Source organism: Cygnus olor, chromosome 27 (genome assembly GCF_009769625.2).
Source record: "Cygnus olor isolate bCygOlo1 chromosome 27, bCygOlo1.pri.v2, whole genome shotgun sequence".
NCBI classification, from domain to species: Eukaryota; Metazoa; Chordata; class Aves; order Anseriformes; family Anatidae; genus Cygnus; species Cygnus olor.
The window spans coordinates 1017984-1035039 of NC_049195.1; the positions used below are offsets into that span (position 1 = coordinate 1017984).

Consider the following 17056-nt stretch of genomic DNA (forward strand, 5'->3'; position numbering starts at 1 on the left):
CTGCCCGTCCCCGTGTCCGGCCGACCTTCCCAGCCCCTGCCCGTCCCTCTGTCCACCCACCCTGCCCACCCCCTGCCCGTGTCCCTTCTGCCTGCCCTGCCTGCACCCTGCCTGGGTCCTTCCTGGTGCTCCTGCCTGCATTCCTGCCCATGTCCCTGCCCATATCCCTGCCCGGATCCCTGCCTGAATTCCTGCCTGTGCTCCTCCCTGCCTGCTTGGCTGCCAGCTGCCCGTGCTCCTGCCTGCACCCTTGCCCATATCCCTGCCTGCATCCTTGCTGGTACTGCTCCTGCAGCCTTACCTGGGTCCCTGCCTGCACCCTTGCTCGTACTGCTCCCACATCCCTGCCTGTGCTCATCTGCATCCCTGCCTGCACCCTGTGCCCTTGTTGGTAGCCCTGCCTGTATCCTTGGGGTTATCCCTGCCCGCACCCCTGCCCGAATCCTTGCTGGTACTCCTCCTGCATCCCTGCCTGCCCCCTGTCTGTGTCCTTGTTGGTGCTCCTGCCTGCCCCCTGCCTGTGTTCCTCCGTGCCTGCCTGCCTGGGTGTCTGCCCTGCCCGTACCCCTGCCTCTACCCTACCCGTACCCCTGCCCATATCCCCGACTGCCCTCGTACCCCTGCCCCTACCCCTGCCCGTACCCCTGCCCATATCCCCGACTGCCCTCGTACCCCTGCCCCTACCCCTGCCCGCCCCCTGCCCGCCCGACCCGCTGACGGGCTGCCCGCAGTGCTGTCCAAGAACAACAAGCCGATCCACACGACCATCCTGAACCCCCACGTGCACGTCATCGGGGAGGACGCCGCCTGCATCGCCTACATCCGCCTCACGCAGTACCTGGACGCGCAGGGCCGCCCGCGCACCAGCCAGTCGGAGGAGACGCGCGTCTGGCACCGCCGCGAGGGCAAGTGGCAGAACGTCCACTTCCACGGCTCCGGGGCGCCCGTCGCCCCCCTCCAGTGAAGGTGAGGGCGGCGGGGGGGGGGGCCCCATGAGGCCGCCGGCCCCCCCCAATCTCCCCCCCCCCCCCCAAAAAAAAGAAAAAAGGGAAAAAAAAAAAAGAAAAAAAAAGCCACAACCACCCTGAGAACCCAAACCTCAGCCTGAGAAACCAAACCTCAGCCTGAGACCCCCCCCCCAAGCCTGAACCCCCCCCCCCCCCAGCCTGAAAGCCCCCCAGCCTGAGACCCCCCCCCCAGCCTGAGACCCCCCTCTCAGCCTCAGACCCCCCCAGCCTGGGTCCGGCCGAACGGAGACGCAGCCGCAGTCCCGGAGCACGCGTCCGCATGCCTGTGCCCCCCCCCCCCCGCTCCCCCCCCCCCCCCATTCTGCCCAGTGCCTGCTTTTGCAGAAAAAGGAGGAGAAAAAAAAAAAAAAAAAAAGACAAAAAAAAAAGCAAAAATGATGAATAGAAAAAAAAAAAAAATTCCAAAAATTAAATCGCCATCTCACACAGCCCCCGACCGACGTGCTGGGGGGGGGGCGGGGGGCTGCCGGAGCCTGCGGTGAGACCCCCGAACCCCCCCCCTCCATTCCCTCTCTGCCCCCCAAAGCCTGTCTGCACCGGGCCGGGGGGGGGGGGGGTTTGCCCGGCCCCCCCCCCCCCTCGCCCCCCCGGCTGTGCTCGTGGAGTTTCGCTGTCGCTGGTGGTGGATGTTCGTTCTTTGGGCTCCGCTTTCGCTCGCCCCCCCCCCTTCCCCCCCCGGGCCCCTGTACATAGAGAGAGCTCTTTATTTTTGAATTCCCACGGGAGCAGCCGGTGGCCCCCCCCTCCCTCTCCCCCTTCAACACCCCCCCCCCGAAAAAATAAATCCCCCACCCCACACACACAGGGCTGCTCCCCCCCCCCCCCCCCCCCCCCCCCTTCCCAAAGCGTGGGGCCGGGGCTGTTCCCGCAGCCCCCAGGGGGAGAGCCGGGCGCTGGGGTTTGGGGGGGGGGGGGAGGAATTTTTGGATTTTTTGGGGGGGGGGGTCCCAGCCCAAGGGGTGGGGAGGGGGGGGGGGCTTGGGGGCGATCCAGCCAGCGCTGAGGCAGCGTCGAAAGCACTTTAGACTAAGAGAGCGGGTCTCTTAGGGGGCACAGGCTGCTCCGCCGGCTGCCGGCCCCCCCCGGGCCCCCCCCCCGCCCCGCACCAAGGGCGCTGCCTCCCCCCGCACCCCAGCCCCGCGCCCCCGGGGAGGGGGCTCACCGCTAGGGGAGGGGAGGGGGGGCTTCACCCCAACCCCCCCCCCCCCCAAACTTCTCCTCCCCCCCCCCACCAAGGCGTCCCCTCCTCGCACTCCCGTCGCTGGGGGCTGTTTGTGGCTGGGGGGGGGGGACGGGGGCGGGGGGGGGGGGGGGCAGCTTTTTACTTTCTGCATGCCCTGCGCGCGGGAGCACCCCGCTGTCTGTCGAGGAGCTGAGCTGAGCTGTTACCGTCCCCGAATGCTGGTGGAGCGTTGCCAGATTTCTCTCCCCCTCTCCTCCCCTTTTTCTCTCGTTCTTTTCCGTTCCCCCCCCCAACTTTTCTCTACTCCCCCCCCAACACACCCGGCATATTGCCCCCCCCCCCCCACCTCGTCTTTTCTTTCTGAGCCTTGTAAGTGTAACAGATGACTCTGATTTCGTTTTTGTCTCGGGAAAAACTGCAAATAAATTATGAGGAAAAACAACTGCCAACCCCCCACCCCCCCCGGGGGGGGAGAGACGAGGCTGAGTGTTGCTGCACCCCCAGACGTGGTGCCCCCCCCCGGGCCCCATCCTGCCCCACGGAGCCCAGCCAGGCCACAACCGTCACAGAGAACTTTATCGGCCGCGGCACGGCTGCGACAGGCGACACCGATCACGATACAGCCCCGAGCGAAAGCTGCGCCCTTCCCCACGAGGCCGGGGGGGAGGCCCGAGGCTGAGCCTCCCCCCCCCCCCCCCGGGGCTGAGGGAGGGGGGAACGGGGAACCCCCCCCCGGCCCAGCTGGCTCCCACCCGCCCCCCAGGAACAGGGGGTAATGGGGGGCTCGGACCCACCGAAGGGGGGCAGCCCCATGGCACAGAGCCCCCCCCCAGCTCCCCCCCCCCCCCAGGGAGGGGGCGTGGGGGCCGACCCCATGTGTCCCCCCACAAGGGGACGCAGCCCCACACCGAGCAGCCCTGGCCAGCCCCCCCACAAAGCACTTCCCTTCTCCCACCCGGCCTCCCCCCCCCGGGGACACAGATGCATAAAAGCCCCCCCCCCCCCAGCTCCCTCCCCCCGTCCAGGCCCCGTGCTCAGAGCTTGGGGGGGGGTCCCAGCTCCTCTCTCCCCAAGCCCCCCCGGGGCTGGCAGCGCCGAGGCACTCGCTGGTGTTACGGGGATGGGCACAGCACGGCCCGAGCTGCGCCGGGGGAGGGCGAGGGCGGGGGGGGCTGCAGCGCTCCCCCAGCCCCACGGCGCGGGGCCGGCCTCAGCGCCCGCTCAGCACCGAGAACCGGGCACGGCCGCGGTGCCCGGGGGGGAGGGGGGGCCCGGCCCGAGCAGCGGCCCCCGCCGAGCGGCCCAGGAGCCGCCGGGGTTCTGCGGTCAGTCCTGGGGGAGGTCGAGATGCGAGGAGGGGGGCGAGGGCCTGGCGGGCCGGGGCAGGAGCCCCCCGCGGGCGGGTCACATCACCGCACAGCACGAGTTCTGCTTCCGCGCCTGGCGAGAGGGGAGAGAACGCGGCGTCGGGGCCCAGAGCCGCCCGGCGCGGCCGTCCCGGTCCCGGTCCCCCGCTGGCCGCGGAGGCCGAGGGCGCAGCCCCGCGACAGAGGCTGGAGGCCGCGGCCCGGCACCCGGGCACCCCAAATCCCAAATGGGAGCGGGGCCGGGTTTGGGAAGGGGGCCAAGGAGCTCCGCCAGCCAGGTTTGGGCAGCCGAGCTCCCTGCCCGACCCCACGTCCCGCACCACCGGGGCTTCTCCTGCCCCTCTCACGGCCCCAAACCCACCCCCGGCCCGTCGGGGACCCTCCCTGGGCGCGGGAGGGACCGGCGCCGCACTCACGGTTTTGTAGAAGGCTTTCGACTGCGCCCCCAGCACCTCCGACTTGGACACCAGGTCGTCCAGCTTCTCCCCGCGCTCCAGCAGCGACTCCATGGTGTTGTGCTGCGCAAAGGAACGGGTGCCGGGCGCGCCGTCGGCACTCGGGGGCCCCGCCACCGCGCCCCAAAACCGGCCGAGAGCACCCAGGGGAGGGAGCGGGGCCAGCCCCCGTCCCCGCCGTCCTCACCAGGATGATTTTGGTCTCGTCCAGCTCCGCCTGCACTCTGGTCATCGGGTCGGCGTCGCGGGGGTTCTGGCGGAGGAACGAGGGCGGCGTCAGGCCAGCAGCCCCCCCGGGGGGGGGGGGGGATGAGGCCAGGCGGCCGCGCGGCCCCTACCTGGTACTTGCTGAGGTACCCGTCCAACGCCGCGTAGCTGATGGTGCCGGGGGACCCCGACGGCCACTCCGCCCTGCTCACCTGCCTGCAGAACTCGTCCAGCACCTGCGAGCGAGGCAGCGCCCGGCGTCGCCGCCTGGGCTCCTCCCCACAGCTCCCCGCGAGCGAGGCCGAGCCCCTGCCCCGCCAGCTCCCCGCAGAGCCCCGAGCCACGCCGGGAGCTCCAGAGGCCGGCTGCGGTGCGGAGCCGCCAGGCAGAGCCGAACCAAAACACAACCAGATCCCGCCGAGCTCAGCCCCGACACGGTGTGTCCCCCCCCCCCCCGCCCCGGCTCACCAGCAGGGATTATTTCTTCCTCACGCCGCGACCGGACCCGTGGGAAGCCCCCCCCCCACATTCCCCGCCCTGCCCGAGGCGCCGCCGGCCGCGCCGCTCACCTTGTCCAGCAAGGTGAAGCAGACCCGCTGCGGGTACTCGTTATCGGCGATCACCACGCCGGCCAGCCCGTCGCTCCGCACGTACACGTGGCACAGGTACTCTGGGCGGAGAGGCGGCGTCGGGGGTGGGGGGGGGGCGGCTCTGGAGCCCCCCCGGCGCCCAACGCCTGCCCCCGGCCCCCGCTTCCACCGCCAGCGGATGGCACCGGGAGGTTTCCGGCCACTGGCGGTCGCGCTGGGACAGCGGGAAGGGCTCGGGGAGGGAGGTGAGCCCCAGGCTCGGCCCCGTGGGCCCACCCTGCCCCCAAACCTCTCGGCGTTCGCCCAGGGAAGGGGGGCGCGAGGGGGGCTTCGTGTCTCGGAGCGCGGCCACGCGCTCACCTTGCTCCTTGACGGAAGCCCGGCTGCCCAGCTGCGAGCGCTCCACGATCAGCTGGCTGGTGAAGGTCATGAACTCCTGCACGCTGCAAGCACCCAGCGCCGCTCGCACCCGGCCCCCAGCTGCGGGGGGCGCGGGGCAGCCCCGGCCCTTCCCCACCGCCCCTTCCCCTCCGAGCCCAGCGGGAGGCTCGCGCTCCCATGCTAGACCCGCGTTGAGTCAGGTCAGGAAACGGCCCCAAGCCCGCGCTCCAGCCCTGCCAGGCAGACTTTTGCGTAACCCCTTTTTTGTGTTTTTTTTTGTTGTTGTTGTTTTTTTTTTTTTTTCACCCCGCAATAAAACAGAGGCCAAAAGCCGCGAGCAAGCAGAAATAAATCTGCTCCGTCCCGGGCGCGCTGGGAGCAGCGAGCGCTCAGCCACAGCGCTCCAGGTGGGAAGTGGCAGCGCCGGGGGCTCCCCGAGGGGCTGAGGCCGGGCCCCAACTCGTGCCGTGGCCACGGGACGCAGCCCCCGCGGGGGGGACCGGCAGATAAATTCACAGCTTATCCCCGCCGACACCAGCTCCCGGGGTGCCGAAGCCCGGGGGGAAGCGGCTCCTCCGGCCGTGCCGGGGTTGGGGAGCAGCGAGGCCCCCAGAGCCGCCCCCGCTCGCTGCTTCCCCTCGCACGCTCGGCCACGGGGGCGTTTTTAGGAGCCCCTCGCTGCAGCGTTCCCCTTATCGCCGGGACCGCAGAGCCAAACGTGCCCAAAAAAACCTTGGCAGGGGGCCGGGAAACGCCCCGGGGGCCGCCGCCGACAGCCCCCGGCCGCCTCCGCAAGTGGGGGGCGGCTGGAGCGGGGCCCCCGGGGGAGCGCCGAGGGCTGAACCGGCCCAGCCGGGGCTGAGCCCAACGTCCCCGGGGGTGCCGGGGGCAGGCGAGGCGATGCTCTGAGGCCACCCGGTGAGGACGGGGGCTGCCGTGAGCCCCCGGTGGGGCTCGTCCCGGTGCCGGCACCGTCGCGCGGGGAGCCCCGGTGCGGGGCGCGGGGCCCGACCTGGATCTCTGGAAGAAGCTGAAGGTGGAGACGTCGTAGGCGGCCTTCAGCAGCTGCACCCGGGGCTCGCCCTTGTACAGCACGCTCAGGCTGTACAGCCTCATGGCGCGGCGCTGCGGGGAGACGGAGCGGGGTCAGCGGGCCCCGCCGACACCGGGAACGCACCGGGACCCCCAGAGCCCTCCGGGACCCCCCAGGGACCCCCCAGACCCCTCCGGGACACCCCCCCCCCCCCAAAACTGGGACCCTATGGGAACTGCACGGGGACCCCCCCAGGCCCCACTGGGACCCAGCGGGACTCTACAGGGACCCTCTCCAGACCCCAATGGGACCCTGCTGGGACCCCCAGAGCCTTCCTGGACCCCCCCCCCCCCCAGAGCCCACTGGGACCCCCCAGGGCCCTCCAGGACCCCGCAGACCCCATCGGGACCCTATGGGGAATGCACGGGGACCCCCCAGACCCCAACAGGACCCCACTGGGACCCCCCAGAGCGTTCCGGGAACCCCCCCCGAGCCCACTGGGACCCCCCCAGGGACCCCCCAGACCCCAACGGGACCCCGCTGGGACCCCCCAGAGCCCTTCGGGACCCCCCAGCCCCCTCCGGGACGCCCCCAAACCCCCACGGGACCCCCCCAGGACTCACCCAGACCCCCCCGGGACACTACCGGGCCCCACCAAACCCCCCCAGGCCCCACCGGGACCCCGGCGACCCGCCCCAGACCCCCCCGAGACCCCCCCAGAACCGCACCGGGCCCCACCGAACCCCGCCGGGGCCCCCCCGGACCCCACCGGGACCCACCCGGGAGCCGCCCGGACCCACCGGGGCTCCCCCAAGCCCCCCCGGGACACCTACAGGCCCCCCCCCGGCCCCGCCCCCCCGCCCGGTACCGGCGGCTGCGGACTCGCAGCGAGGAGGCGGCGGCCGAGCGGAGCCCTCCCGACCCGGAAGCAGAAAGAGACCGGCCGGAAGTGCCCCCGGCCCCGGTTACTGCCACGGGGCCGCGCCCAGCCTGCGCACGCGCAGCACGCGGCCCGCCCGCCCCGCGGCTCCCGGCCAATGAGAGCGCGGCTCGGCCGGAGGCCCCGCCCACGGCCGCGAACGGCCCCGCCCCCGAGGCGGGAGGCCAATCGGCGGCGCCGTGACGTCATGGGGGGCGGGGCTCCCTGCAGGGAGCTGGGGGGCTCGAGCATAGCGAGGGGGGCGGGGCTTCGTGGGTGGGCGGGGCCTAGTGTGTGGGCGTGGCTCCGCGGGTGGGCGGGGCTTTCCTGCGTGGTTGGGGCGCTGTGATTTGTGGGCGTGGCTTCCTGGGTGTGTGGGCGTGGTCTCCACAGTGGGCGGAGCAACGTGTGTGGGTGGGGGCGCTCGGTGGGCGTGGCTTCGTGTGTGTGGGCGGGGCTTCCCAGTGGGTGGTGCTAAGCGGGATGGGGCGATTTGTGGGCGTGGTTTCATGTACGGACAGGTACGGACGGGCCTGCTGAGTGGGCGGGGCAAACTATGTGGGCGGGGCCTGCCGCGTGGGCGTGGCGCAGGGAGTGGGCGTGGCCTCCGTTGTGCCCAGGGGCATTTGGGTGGGCGGGGCAACGTGGATGGGGGCGGGGCTTGTTTTGTGGGGCGTGGTTTCGTGCGTGGGCGGAGCCTCCTGGGTGGGCGTGGCGGCGTTTGTGGGCGTGGTCTGTGGTGTGGGTGGGGCCTGTGGTGTGGGCGGGGCCTCCAGGCTGGGTCCGGGGCCTGCAGTGCCCCCCGGGACCCCCATGGGACCCCCCTGGCTGCGGGGCCGGGGCCGCCCTGCGAGGCCCTGCACCCCCGGCACCGGGACACTGCGGGGGCACCGCGGGACCCCCCCAGGCCCCCGGGACCCCCCCGGGGCTCCCCCATCACCCCCCATCCATCCCCATCATCCCCCGTCTGTCCCCGTGCCCGTCCCCGGGGCCCGGCGGCCATCGCGGGGCCGCCGTCACCTTGGTGCTCGTCTCCATGGGAGCGGGCCGCGTTGCCAGGCCGGCCGGTGGAGTGGTTGCCACCGTGACCAGGCCGTGAAGTGGTTGGCACGGCAACCGGCTCACCGGGAGGGGGGCCCAGGGCCGGTGACGGGGCTGACGGCCCCCGTGGGGAGGGTCCCGGACAAGGCCACCCGCGTCCGTCCGTCCGTCCGCCCGCTGGGGCTCCCCCACTCCACGCAGAGACCCCCGGGGCCGCCTCGGTGCCCCCTTGCAGTGCGGCGGACGGCGGGCCGAGGAGGAGGAGGGGGAGGACGACGACGACGAAGCACCCAGCCGCCCCGCACGGCCGAGGGGACTGGGGAGCCCCGAGGGCGGCCCCGGGATGTGGGGGGCCGAGGCCGGGGCCGCGGGGGCTCGTGGCCGCTCCGCCTGACGGGACCGTGGGGACGCGGCGGCCGCCACCGGGCACCCCGTATGAGCTAACGCCCCCCAACGTGGCGCATCCCCCGGCGCAGCCAGGGACGGTACCCGGGCGGACGAGGCGGTGGGGTGCCGGGGGGGCTCGGGGGGGACAGCTTTGCCCGCCGCCCGCCCCGCGCCCACGGCTGCCCCCATGCTGGACCACAGAAGCAGGATGGAGAGCTCCCGGCAGGAGAAGGTGAGGCCCCGCCGGCCGCCGGCCCTCCCCACGTTCACCTCCGGAAGGCAACAGCTGCTTCTGCCCCCGCTTTGGGGCTCTTTGGGGCTTTTTGGGGATCTTCGGGGCTCTTTGGGGCCAGGCAAGCGGTTTTGGGCAAGGAACGAGGTCAGGAGGTTTCGAGCCAGGAGCACACGGGGAGCCTCCGTTTATACCGAGGGCCTGATCCTGCCGTGGGCCCGGCGGCGCAAGGCCCCCCCCAGCCCCCAGGCACAGGGGGTGAGGGCAGCAGGAGGCTGGAGGCTGCCTCGGGCAGAGCCACGCGGCCAGTGCTGAGGCTCCCCGCTCCCAAGGCCGCCCCCATGCCCGGTGCTGGGGTGCTGAGCATGACCAGCGGGGCTCCCCCGGAAGGAGCCGGGCTCCACAGGACGGCCTCGGGGCCGAGGGGACCCCCACTGCATCGGGTCACTTGGGGGGGACGGGGCTCGTCCCCACTCTTTGGGAGGCTCCGGCACGCAGCCGGACTGGGACGGGGGCGATGGGGAGCATGGGGCATGGGCAGCGCAGCGTTCCGCCACGTGGCTTCCAGCCTGCTCCAGGCAGGGTAAGAGGGGATCGTGCCCTTCGGGGGCAGGTTTTGGTCAGGTAGGAAGAGCCAAACCCGGCACCGAAACCTCCATGCGGGATCCGAGGGAGCGGAGCCGTGGCACGCGGTGCCTACGGTGCCAGAACCGCTTGAGATCAGCGGGAGAAGGGACACCGAGACAGGCGCTGCGGCGCTGGGCGACATCAGGCACCGAACGGCGTCACGGGGCGCTGGGTGTCCCCCTGGGGACATCACGGAGGGGATCCGGCCTCGATCCGTCCCACCGAAGCAGCCCGGCGCAGCCGGTTTGTGGGGGCCGGGACCCCTCAGACCCACATCATCCCACATCATGTGGCCGGGACCCACATCATCCCAAAAGCTTTAGCAGGGCGCCTGCTTTGTGATGCACCCCAAAACCCACGGCAGGGCCGGCGCGGCCCCGAGGAAAACACCCTCCTGGCGCTGACAGCGCAGCGGGAGCGATTCTGGCCTGCCCGGCTCCCGGTGACTAATGAGGCCTCTAATGCCACGAGCAAACCTGGCTGGCGGAGCAGAAGCGCTCAGCACCGCGGCTCCATCTGAGAGCCGGGGCCGCGGCCCCGTTACGCGCCCTGGTAATGGAGGCCGTGCCGGTGGCAGGGCCCGGGGTTGCTACGCGAGGGAAAAACAGGTCCTGAGCGCCAGCGCGGCCGTGGAGGGGCCCCGCGGCTCTCCCTGGCAGCGGGGACGGGAGAAATTCCCCGTACCGCTCGGTGCGGCCCCGCTCGATGGGCGTCGTGCGAGGGGGACGGAGGAAACCCCTACGGGACGCCTGCTCCGAGCAGGTTTCGGGGCAAGGAGCTTCCCCCCGGTGCCGCTGTTGGAGGGCGAGGTGCTCCGGGCTGCGGGGCCGCAGGGGATCGGGGTGTCCACAGGGAAAACCGGGGCCGGGGAGGGGAACCTCCGGCTGCTCGGCGTGGTTCAGGGGGCGCAGGACATCCCGTAACGCTGCCGCCCCCCGGCGCAGGTGGAGCAGATCCTGTCGGAGTTCCGGCTGAGGGAGGAGGACCTGAAGAAGGTGATGTACCGCATGCAGAAGGAGATGGACCGGGGGCTGAAGCTGGAGACGCACGAGGAAGCCTCAGTGAAGATGCTGCCCACCTACGTCCGCTCCACGCCCGAGGGCTCAGGTAGGCGCTGCCGGGACGCGAGGGCGACGGCGCCCGGCGCTTTGCCGCGGCTCCGCCGGGTGCTGCCCCCCCGGGAGCCCCCCCTGAGCCGTCCCCTCCCCCGTGCCCCGCGGCGCTGCAGAGGTCGGGGACTTTCTCTCGCTGGACCTCGGCGGCACCAACTTCCGCGTGATGCTGGTGAAGGTGGGCGAGGGGGAGGAAGGGCAGTGGAAGGTGAAGACGAAGCACCAGATGTACTCCATCCCCGAGGATGCCATGACGGGGACAGCCGAGATGGTGAGCGGGGCAGGGGGGTGCGGGGGGCGCGGGGTCCTCCCCACGATCCCCATCCCGGTGCTGGGTGCCTCCGGGCAGCCCCAAGCCCTGGGAGGGGGCAGAGGTGGGTCCAGACCCTCGGGGAGCTGCAGGAGCCCGTGGAAGCGTCCCCTTCAAGTGGCGTCTGGATGGGGATGGGGTGGAGGGGACCGGGCCATCGCGGGGACGAGGCCATCGCGGTGACGGCTCAGCCGCTCTCCCCCAGCTCTTCGACTACATCTCCGAGTGCATCTCCGACTTCCTGGACAAGCATCAGATGAAGCACAAAAAGCTGCCCCTGGGCTTCACCTTCTCCTTCCCCGTGCGGCACGAGGACATCGACAAGGTGAGGGGCTGGCGGGGCAGCACGGGACCCGAGGCCACCGCGGTGCCTGCCCCACGGCCCCACGGAGCCCCGCTCTGTCTTCCCCCGGCCCAGGGCATCCTGCTGAACTGGACCAAGGGCTTCAAAGCCTCCGGAGCAGAAGGGAACAACGTGGTCGGGCTCCTGCGAGACGCCATCAAACGGCGAGGGGTGAGACGGCCGCTGGCCCCGTGCCGGCTGCGTGCGTCGGTGCCCGCCCCCTGTCCCCACCGCGTCCCGTGGGTCCCCCGGGAGAGGTGCTGGGGGCGTGCTGTGCACACGCGTGTGTGTGCGTGCACGTGTATGCGTGGGCACACGCAACCCACGGGGACCCCGCGGGACAGCCGGACGCGGAGCGTGACACCGGCGGCTCCCCCCCCGGCAGGACTTCGAGATGGACGTGGTGGCCATGGTGAACGACACCGTGGCCACGATGATCTCCTGCTACTACGAGGACCACCGGTGCGAGGTTGGGATGATCGTGGGTAAGATCACAGGCTGCGGGACGGCAGCGGCCACCCCCGGGGGGGGGACGTGGGGCGGGGGGCACGCGCCCCACGGCTGGCTCCTGCGCGCAGGGACGGGCTGCAACGCCTGCTACATGGAGGAGATGCACAACGTGGAGCTGGTGGAGGGCGACGAGGGCAGGATGTGCGTCAACACGGAGTGGGGCGCGTTCGGCGCCTCGGGGGAGCTCGACGAGTTCCTCCTGGAGTACGACCGCGTGGTGGACGAGACCTCGCTTAACCCCGGTCAGCAGCTGTAAGGAGTGGGGCGGATGCGGCTCCCCTGGGCTCCCCCCGGCCGCGGCTCCTTCCCCCCCTGCCCTCCGCCGGCCGGGGCCGCTCGTCCCGGGGCTCTGGCCCCGTCGGCCGCCCGCACGCGTCCCCCTGAGCCCGGTACCGGTGGGGACACATGCGTGGGGCCTCGCCGTGGGGCGGGAGGGGGGCGGCCCCCGCCCTGACGGCCGCCCCCGGCCCCCAGCTACGAGAAGATCATCGGGGGCAAGTACATGGGGGAGATCGTCCGGCTGGTGCTGCTGAAGCTGGTGGACGAGAACCTGCTCTTCAACGGCGAGGCCTCCGAGAAGCTCAAGACCCGCGGCACCTTCGAAACCCGCTTCGTGTCGCAGATCGAGAGGTATTCGGGGCCGGCGCCCCCAAACCGCCCCACACCCATGGGGGTGCCCTGTGCCCTCACCCCACAGCAGCTGGCTCTGATCGTCCCACATGGGGTTCCCTGCACGGTCACCCTACACCAGCCCTCTACAACTGCCCCACAGCAGGTTCCCTGCCCTATCGCCCCACACCAGCCCTATATAGCTGCCTCATGTTGGGGTCCCCCGTTGCCTTGACCCACATTGGGGGCCCCTTCCCCATCACCCCACACTGGGGTGTCCCACATGGGGTCCCCTGCCCCATCACCCCCCACCAGCCCTCTACAACTGCCCTACAGCAGGGTTCCCTATCCCGTTGCCCCACACCGGGGTCCCCTGCCCCATCACCCCCCGCCAGCCCTCCCCAGCTGCCCCATGGGGGTCCCCGGCCCGACGCGCCCCCTCTGTCCCATCCCAGCGACTCGGGCGACCGCAAGCAGATCTACAACATCCTGACGGCCTTCGAGCTGCTGCCCTCGGGCACGGACTGCGACATCGTGCGGCGCGTCTGCGAGAGCGTCTCCACCCGCGCCGCCCAGATGTGCTCGGCCGGGCTGGCCGGCGTCATCAACCGCATGCGGGAGAGCCGGAGCCAGGAGACCCTCAAAATCACCGTGGGGGTCGACGGCTCCGTCTACAAGCTGCACCCCAGGTGAGGCCGCCGGGAGCCTTCCTCCCGCCCCAGCCTCCCTCCTCCTCCTCCTCCTCCTCCCCGCAGCCTTGACCCCTTCCCGTCTTTCCCCCGCAGCTTCAAAGACCGGTTCCACGCCACCGTCCGGCAGCTGACGCCCGGCTGCGACATCACCTTCATCCAGTCGGAGGAAGGCAGCGGGCGAGGCGCCGCGCTCATCTCGGCCGTCGCCTGCAAAATGGCCTGCATGATGGGGCAGTGAGCGGGGCAGCACGGCGCGCAGGACCTGGGGACGGCGGGGACCCCGCGGTGCCGGGCGCTTGGAGGGCGCCGAGGAGCGCAGACGGACGCGGGAAGGGCTTTGCCGTGGGAGGCGACGGCGGCCGGTGCCGGGGCTCCCCAATAAACCGGGGTTTGCGTGGACTTTTCCTCTGGGACCACCGCCGGGGCCGAGGCTCCTCGATGGCCGCGCGCAGCCCGACGGGGCCGAGGCTCTTCCTGGTGCTGTGGGGGGCAGCTGCGCCCCCCAGAACCTCTCCATGGGAGGGCACCGGGGGATAAGGGGGGTGGTTGGGGGGTGGTTGGGGATGGGGGGGGACAGGGGGGGCTGGCACCCCTTGGGGAGCCCGCGGTGGGCGTCTGGCAGTGCCTGGGGGCCCAGCTGACCTTGTCCCCATGTGTCACCTCCGTGTCCCCTCCCAGAGACCCTCAGAAAGGACAAACTGAGCCGGAGGCAAAGGGGACTGACCCCCCCCATCCATGGGGTGGTGCCACCTCCTTCCCCCCGCAGGGCCAGGTCCGTGCACCCCTGGAACAGCACCCCACAACCCCAAACCCAACGGCTCCCCAGCCCAGGGGCATGTGGGTGACTCCCCCCCCAATTACTTCGTGGTCCCAAGCAGCCAAAAGTAGTGCCCGTGTGCCCCCCCCGGCTTGTGTCAGTGACAGTGCCCCCCCCCAACGTTTACCTCGTTTAGGGGGCTGAAGGTGGGGGACCCCCAGCCCGGAGCGGGGCCAGCGGCACAGGGGGGGAGAGCAGCCTGGTGCCACGGGGCTGTGGGGCCACCTCGGGGGTCCCCTGGGAGTCGGGGGCACCCCAGGGGCTGGGGCCCACATAGGAGCCCCACGCGGTGGGGACGCCTTGGGGGGGCTGAGGCCACCAAATGGGGCTGGGGTCACCCCAGGGTATGGGTCCACTGTGGGAATCTGCACCCCCGACACCGTGTTCCCCCCGTCATCATGCCCACCATCACTGTGCCCCTCTGTCACCATGTCCCTCCATCACCGTGCCCCCTCCCCACCATGCCCCCCCTCCCCAGAGCCCAGACTGCGTGGCCCCGCGCCCCCCGTGTCCCCCCAGGGACCCCATTCCCAAGCTCCCCACACACCCGGCTCCTCCCTGAGGTCCCCATGCGCCCACCCCAGCCCGCGTCACCGAAGTCGCCACGTGTCAGCCCCTGTCCCCAGGGTCCCCGTGAGCCCCACCGCACCCCCTGTCCCCCCGATGGGGCCGGGGAAGCCCTGCAGGGACCCGTCCCAGCCCCCCCCCCCCGATCGCTCATCCCCATGCAGGTGGAGCGGACGCTCACGGGGATGCCCCTCGCCGTGTCAGGAACGTCGGCTGCAAGCCCCCGAGCTGCGTCACCGCCCATGGTGATGAGAAGAAGGTCTGGGGGGGGGCAGCACGTTTCCCCCCCCACCTCGGCCAAATAAAACCCCAAATGACGAGCTCTGTCCTCCGGAGAGGCGGCGGCGGGGACAAGCTGCTTTATTGCGTGGGGACAGGGGGTGGGAGGGAGGCTGGTGGGGAGGTGGAGGCTGGCGGTGGGGCTCGGGGCCCCCCTTCAGGTTTCGGGGTTCAGCGGCGGCGGTCAGGGCCCTGAGGAGACAAAACGGTGGCGGTGGTGACTCGGGGGACACCCCTCGCCCCCAGCCCCAGCACCAGCGGATGCGGCTCCTCCGCCCCACCCCACACCCCCGAGTTTCCCCGGGGCACGTTTCGGGCTCCCCCACCTCCACCCTCCCTCCGCACGGGGGCACGGTGCGCCCAGCCCCGGGGGGGGGGGGCAGGCGCAGGATGTGGGGCGCAGGATGTGGGCTCTCACCGGCGCTCAGCCCTTGCAGAACTTGAGGGCGGCGCAGACGTCCTGGGGCTCGTCGTCGTTCTGCAGCGCCTCGGCGATCTGCTCGGCGTACTTCTTCACCATGGACTTGCAGAGCCGGCCCAGGCCCTTCATGGCGCCGCACACCTTCCGCAGCGCCTCGTTGACGGTGTCCTGCGGGCACCGGCCCCGTGCCGTCAGCGGGGCCGCGGCCACCAGACCCGCCCCCCCCCCCCCCAACCCGGCTCACCCCGTGCCCCCCTCACCTCATCGGGGTCGTCCCCCACCATCTTCTTCAGCTGCTGCAGCACCTTGATGCAGAAGTTGCATTTCTTCCCCTTGCCCGGCAGCGCCGCGTCGTCTTCGTCCTCATCCCACTGCGGGGACAACGCAGACCCTCAGGGCGATGTCGGGTCCAACCCCCCCGCCCCCCGCCCCGCGACCCGAGGGCGGGCTGCCCCACGGCGCGCCCCACGCCTGGGGCTCGTCCTCACCGTGCCCAGGCTGTCCCAGAGCTGGCGGCACTGCTGCTCCTTCTGGCACCGGATGGCCGTGGCCACGTCGCGGCACCAGGACGCGGGGCCGCCCTGGCACGGCTCGGCCACCTCCTCCGCCTGTGCGACTGCGAGGGGACCGAGGTGGTTAATATGGCTGCCCCACGGCCGCCCCACGGCCACCCCGTGGCTGCCCCATGGCCAAACCATGGCCCCACGGCCACCCCATGGCGGCCCCATGGCCCCCCCATGGCCCCACGGCCACCCCGTGGCTGCCTCATGGCCCCCCCATGGCCCCACGGCCACCCCATGGTGGCCCCATGGCCCCCCCATGGCCCCATGGCCACCCCGTGGCTGCCCCATGGCCCCCCCATGGCCCCATGGCCACCCCATGGCAGCCCCACGGCCACCCCGTGGCCGCCCCACAGCAGGACGGGGAGCACATCAGTCCCCGAAGCCCCTCTGTGCCCCAGGTGTCCCCAGAGCCCAGCCCCCGTCCCCACCCCCACCCCCACATCCACGTCCCCACGCAGTCCCCGCACCCCCGGTGCCACCCCGCTGTCCCACCCCGGTCCCCCCACCCCACGGCGCCGGCGTCCCCGCGCCATGCAGCCCGTGGGGGGCCGCGGGCAGGAGGGGCCCCGGCCCCGTACCTGCCACCAGGGCGAGGAGCAGGAGGAAGGCGGCGGCCATTGCGAGCCCCCCAAACGCTGACCCAACGGGTGCCGGCCCCGTGCCCCACCCCGGGGCTTTTATAGCCCCCCAGGAGCCGGCAGCGGGGCCGGCGGAGCCACTCAGCGCCGCCGAAACCCACCGAGGCCTTAAAATGGAGCGCGGCCCGCGCCTCGCGGCCCCACACCTCCGCCCCCAGCCTTGCCACGGCAGGAAGCGGCCTTGGGGGGGGGCGGCGGGAGGGGGCCAAAATCACCCCGGGGGGGGGGGGGGGGGCGCAAAAACCATTGGGGGGGTTGACACCCGTGGGGGGGGCTCTGACACCCCCGGGACGGGGGGGGTAAAAAGCCGAGGGGGGGGCAAAAACCATGTGGGGGGCTGACACCCTTTGTGGGGGGCTCTGACAACCCCAGGGGGAGGCCCAAAACCCGGGGGGGGGGCAAAAACCATTGGGGGGGCTCTGACAACCTTGGGGGGCCTCTGACACCCCCGGTGGGGAGCCCAAAAACCATGAGGGGGGAGCCTCTGACACTCCTTGGGGGGGGCTCTGACACTCCCGGGGTAGGGGGGCAAAAACCCGGGGGGGGCCCAAAAACCATGGGGGGGGGTCTGACACCCCTGGGGGGGCTCTGACGCCCCCGGGGGGGTGCCCAAAAACCCGGGGGGGGGGGGCAAAACTTTTGGGGGGGTCTCTGACACCCTGAGGGGCGCCCAGAACCCGTGGGGGCCCCAAAAACACCCTGGGGGTGCTGCAGACCCCGTGGGGGGGGGCTCCAACGCACCTAT

The 17056-nt window shown here is 71.9% G+C and overlaps 4 protein-coding genes across 5 annotated transcripts; 2 read left to right on the top strand and 2 right to left on the bottom strand.

Annotated features, from left to right (window-relative positions):
- The first annotated feature begins 144 nt into the window (after positions 1-144).
- Positions 145-1028, top strand: CAMK2B (calcium/calmodulin dependent protein kinase II beta). Its single transcript, XM_040538323.1, has 3 exons — positions 145-300; positions 377-437; positions 484-1028. Exons 1-3 carry the CDS (start codon positions 150-152, stop codon positions 962-964), a joined length of 693 nt encoding a protein of 230 aa, XP_040394257.1. The 5' UTR covers positions 145-149; the 3' UTR covers positions 965-1028.
- Positions 1029-3412: 2384 nt separating this feature from the next.
- Positions 3413-7270, bottom strand: YKT6 (YKT6 v-SNARE homolog). The gene is made up of 8 exons (XM_040538508.1): positions 7113-7270; positions 6224-6336; positions 5191-5273; positions 4810-4910; positions 4372-4476; positions 4221-4286; positions 3995-4096; positions 3413-3651 (listed from the first exon to the last, which is right to left on the bottom strand). The coding sequence occupies exons 2-8, from the start codon at positions 6325-6327 to the stop codon at positions 3616-3618; spliced, it is 597 nt and encodes a 198-aa protein (XP_040394442.1). The 5' UTR covers positions 6328-6336; positions 7113-7270; the 3' UTR covers positions 3413-3615.
- Positions 7271-8028: 758 nt separating this feature from the next.
- Positions 8029-13425, top strand: GCK (glucokinase). Of its 2 annotated transcripts, XM_040538533.1 has the most exons (10): positions 8029-8823; positions 10395-10557; positions 10679-10833; positions 11078-11197; positions 11291-11386; positions 11601-11700; positions 11794-11977; positions 12200-12355; positions 12790-13023; positions 13120-13425. In XM_040538533.1, exons 1-10 carry the CDS (start codon positions 8779-8781, stop codon positions 13262-13264), a joined length of 1398 nt encoding a protein of 465 aa, XP_040394467.1. In that variant the 5' UTR covers positions 8029-8778; the 3' UTR covers positions 13265-13425. The 2 variants fall into 2 exon arrangements, with proteins under 2 accessions (XP_040394467.1, XP_040394469.1); XM_040538535.1 differs by lacking the exons at positions 8029-8823; positions 10395-10557; positions 10679-10833; ... (1 more) ...; positions 11291-11386; positions 11601-11700 and having other exon boundaries at positions 11802-11967.
- A 1329-nt stretch (positions 13426-14754) lies between these two features.
- LOC121060438 (antimicrobial peptide NK-lysin-like) lies at positions 14755-16475 on the bottom strand. The gene is made up of 5 exons (XM_040538227.1): positions 16252-16475; positions 15599-15726; positions 15371-15481; positions 15108-15278; positions 14755-14881 (listed from the first exon to the last, which is right to left on the bottom strand). Exons 1-4 carry the CDS (start codon positions 16289-16291, stop codon positions 15114-15116), a joined length of 444 nt encoding a protein of 147 aa, XP_040394161.1. The 5' UTR covers positions 16292-16475; the 3' UTR covers positions 14755-14881; positions 15108-15113.
- Positions 16476-17056: the final 581 nt, after the last annotated feature.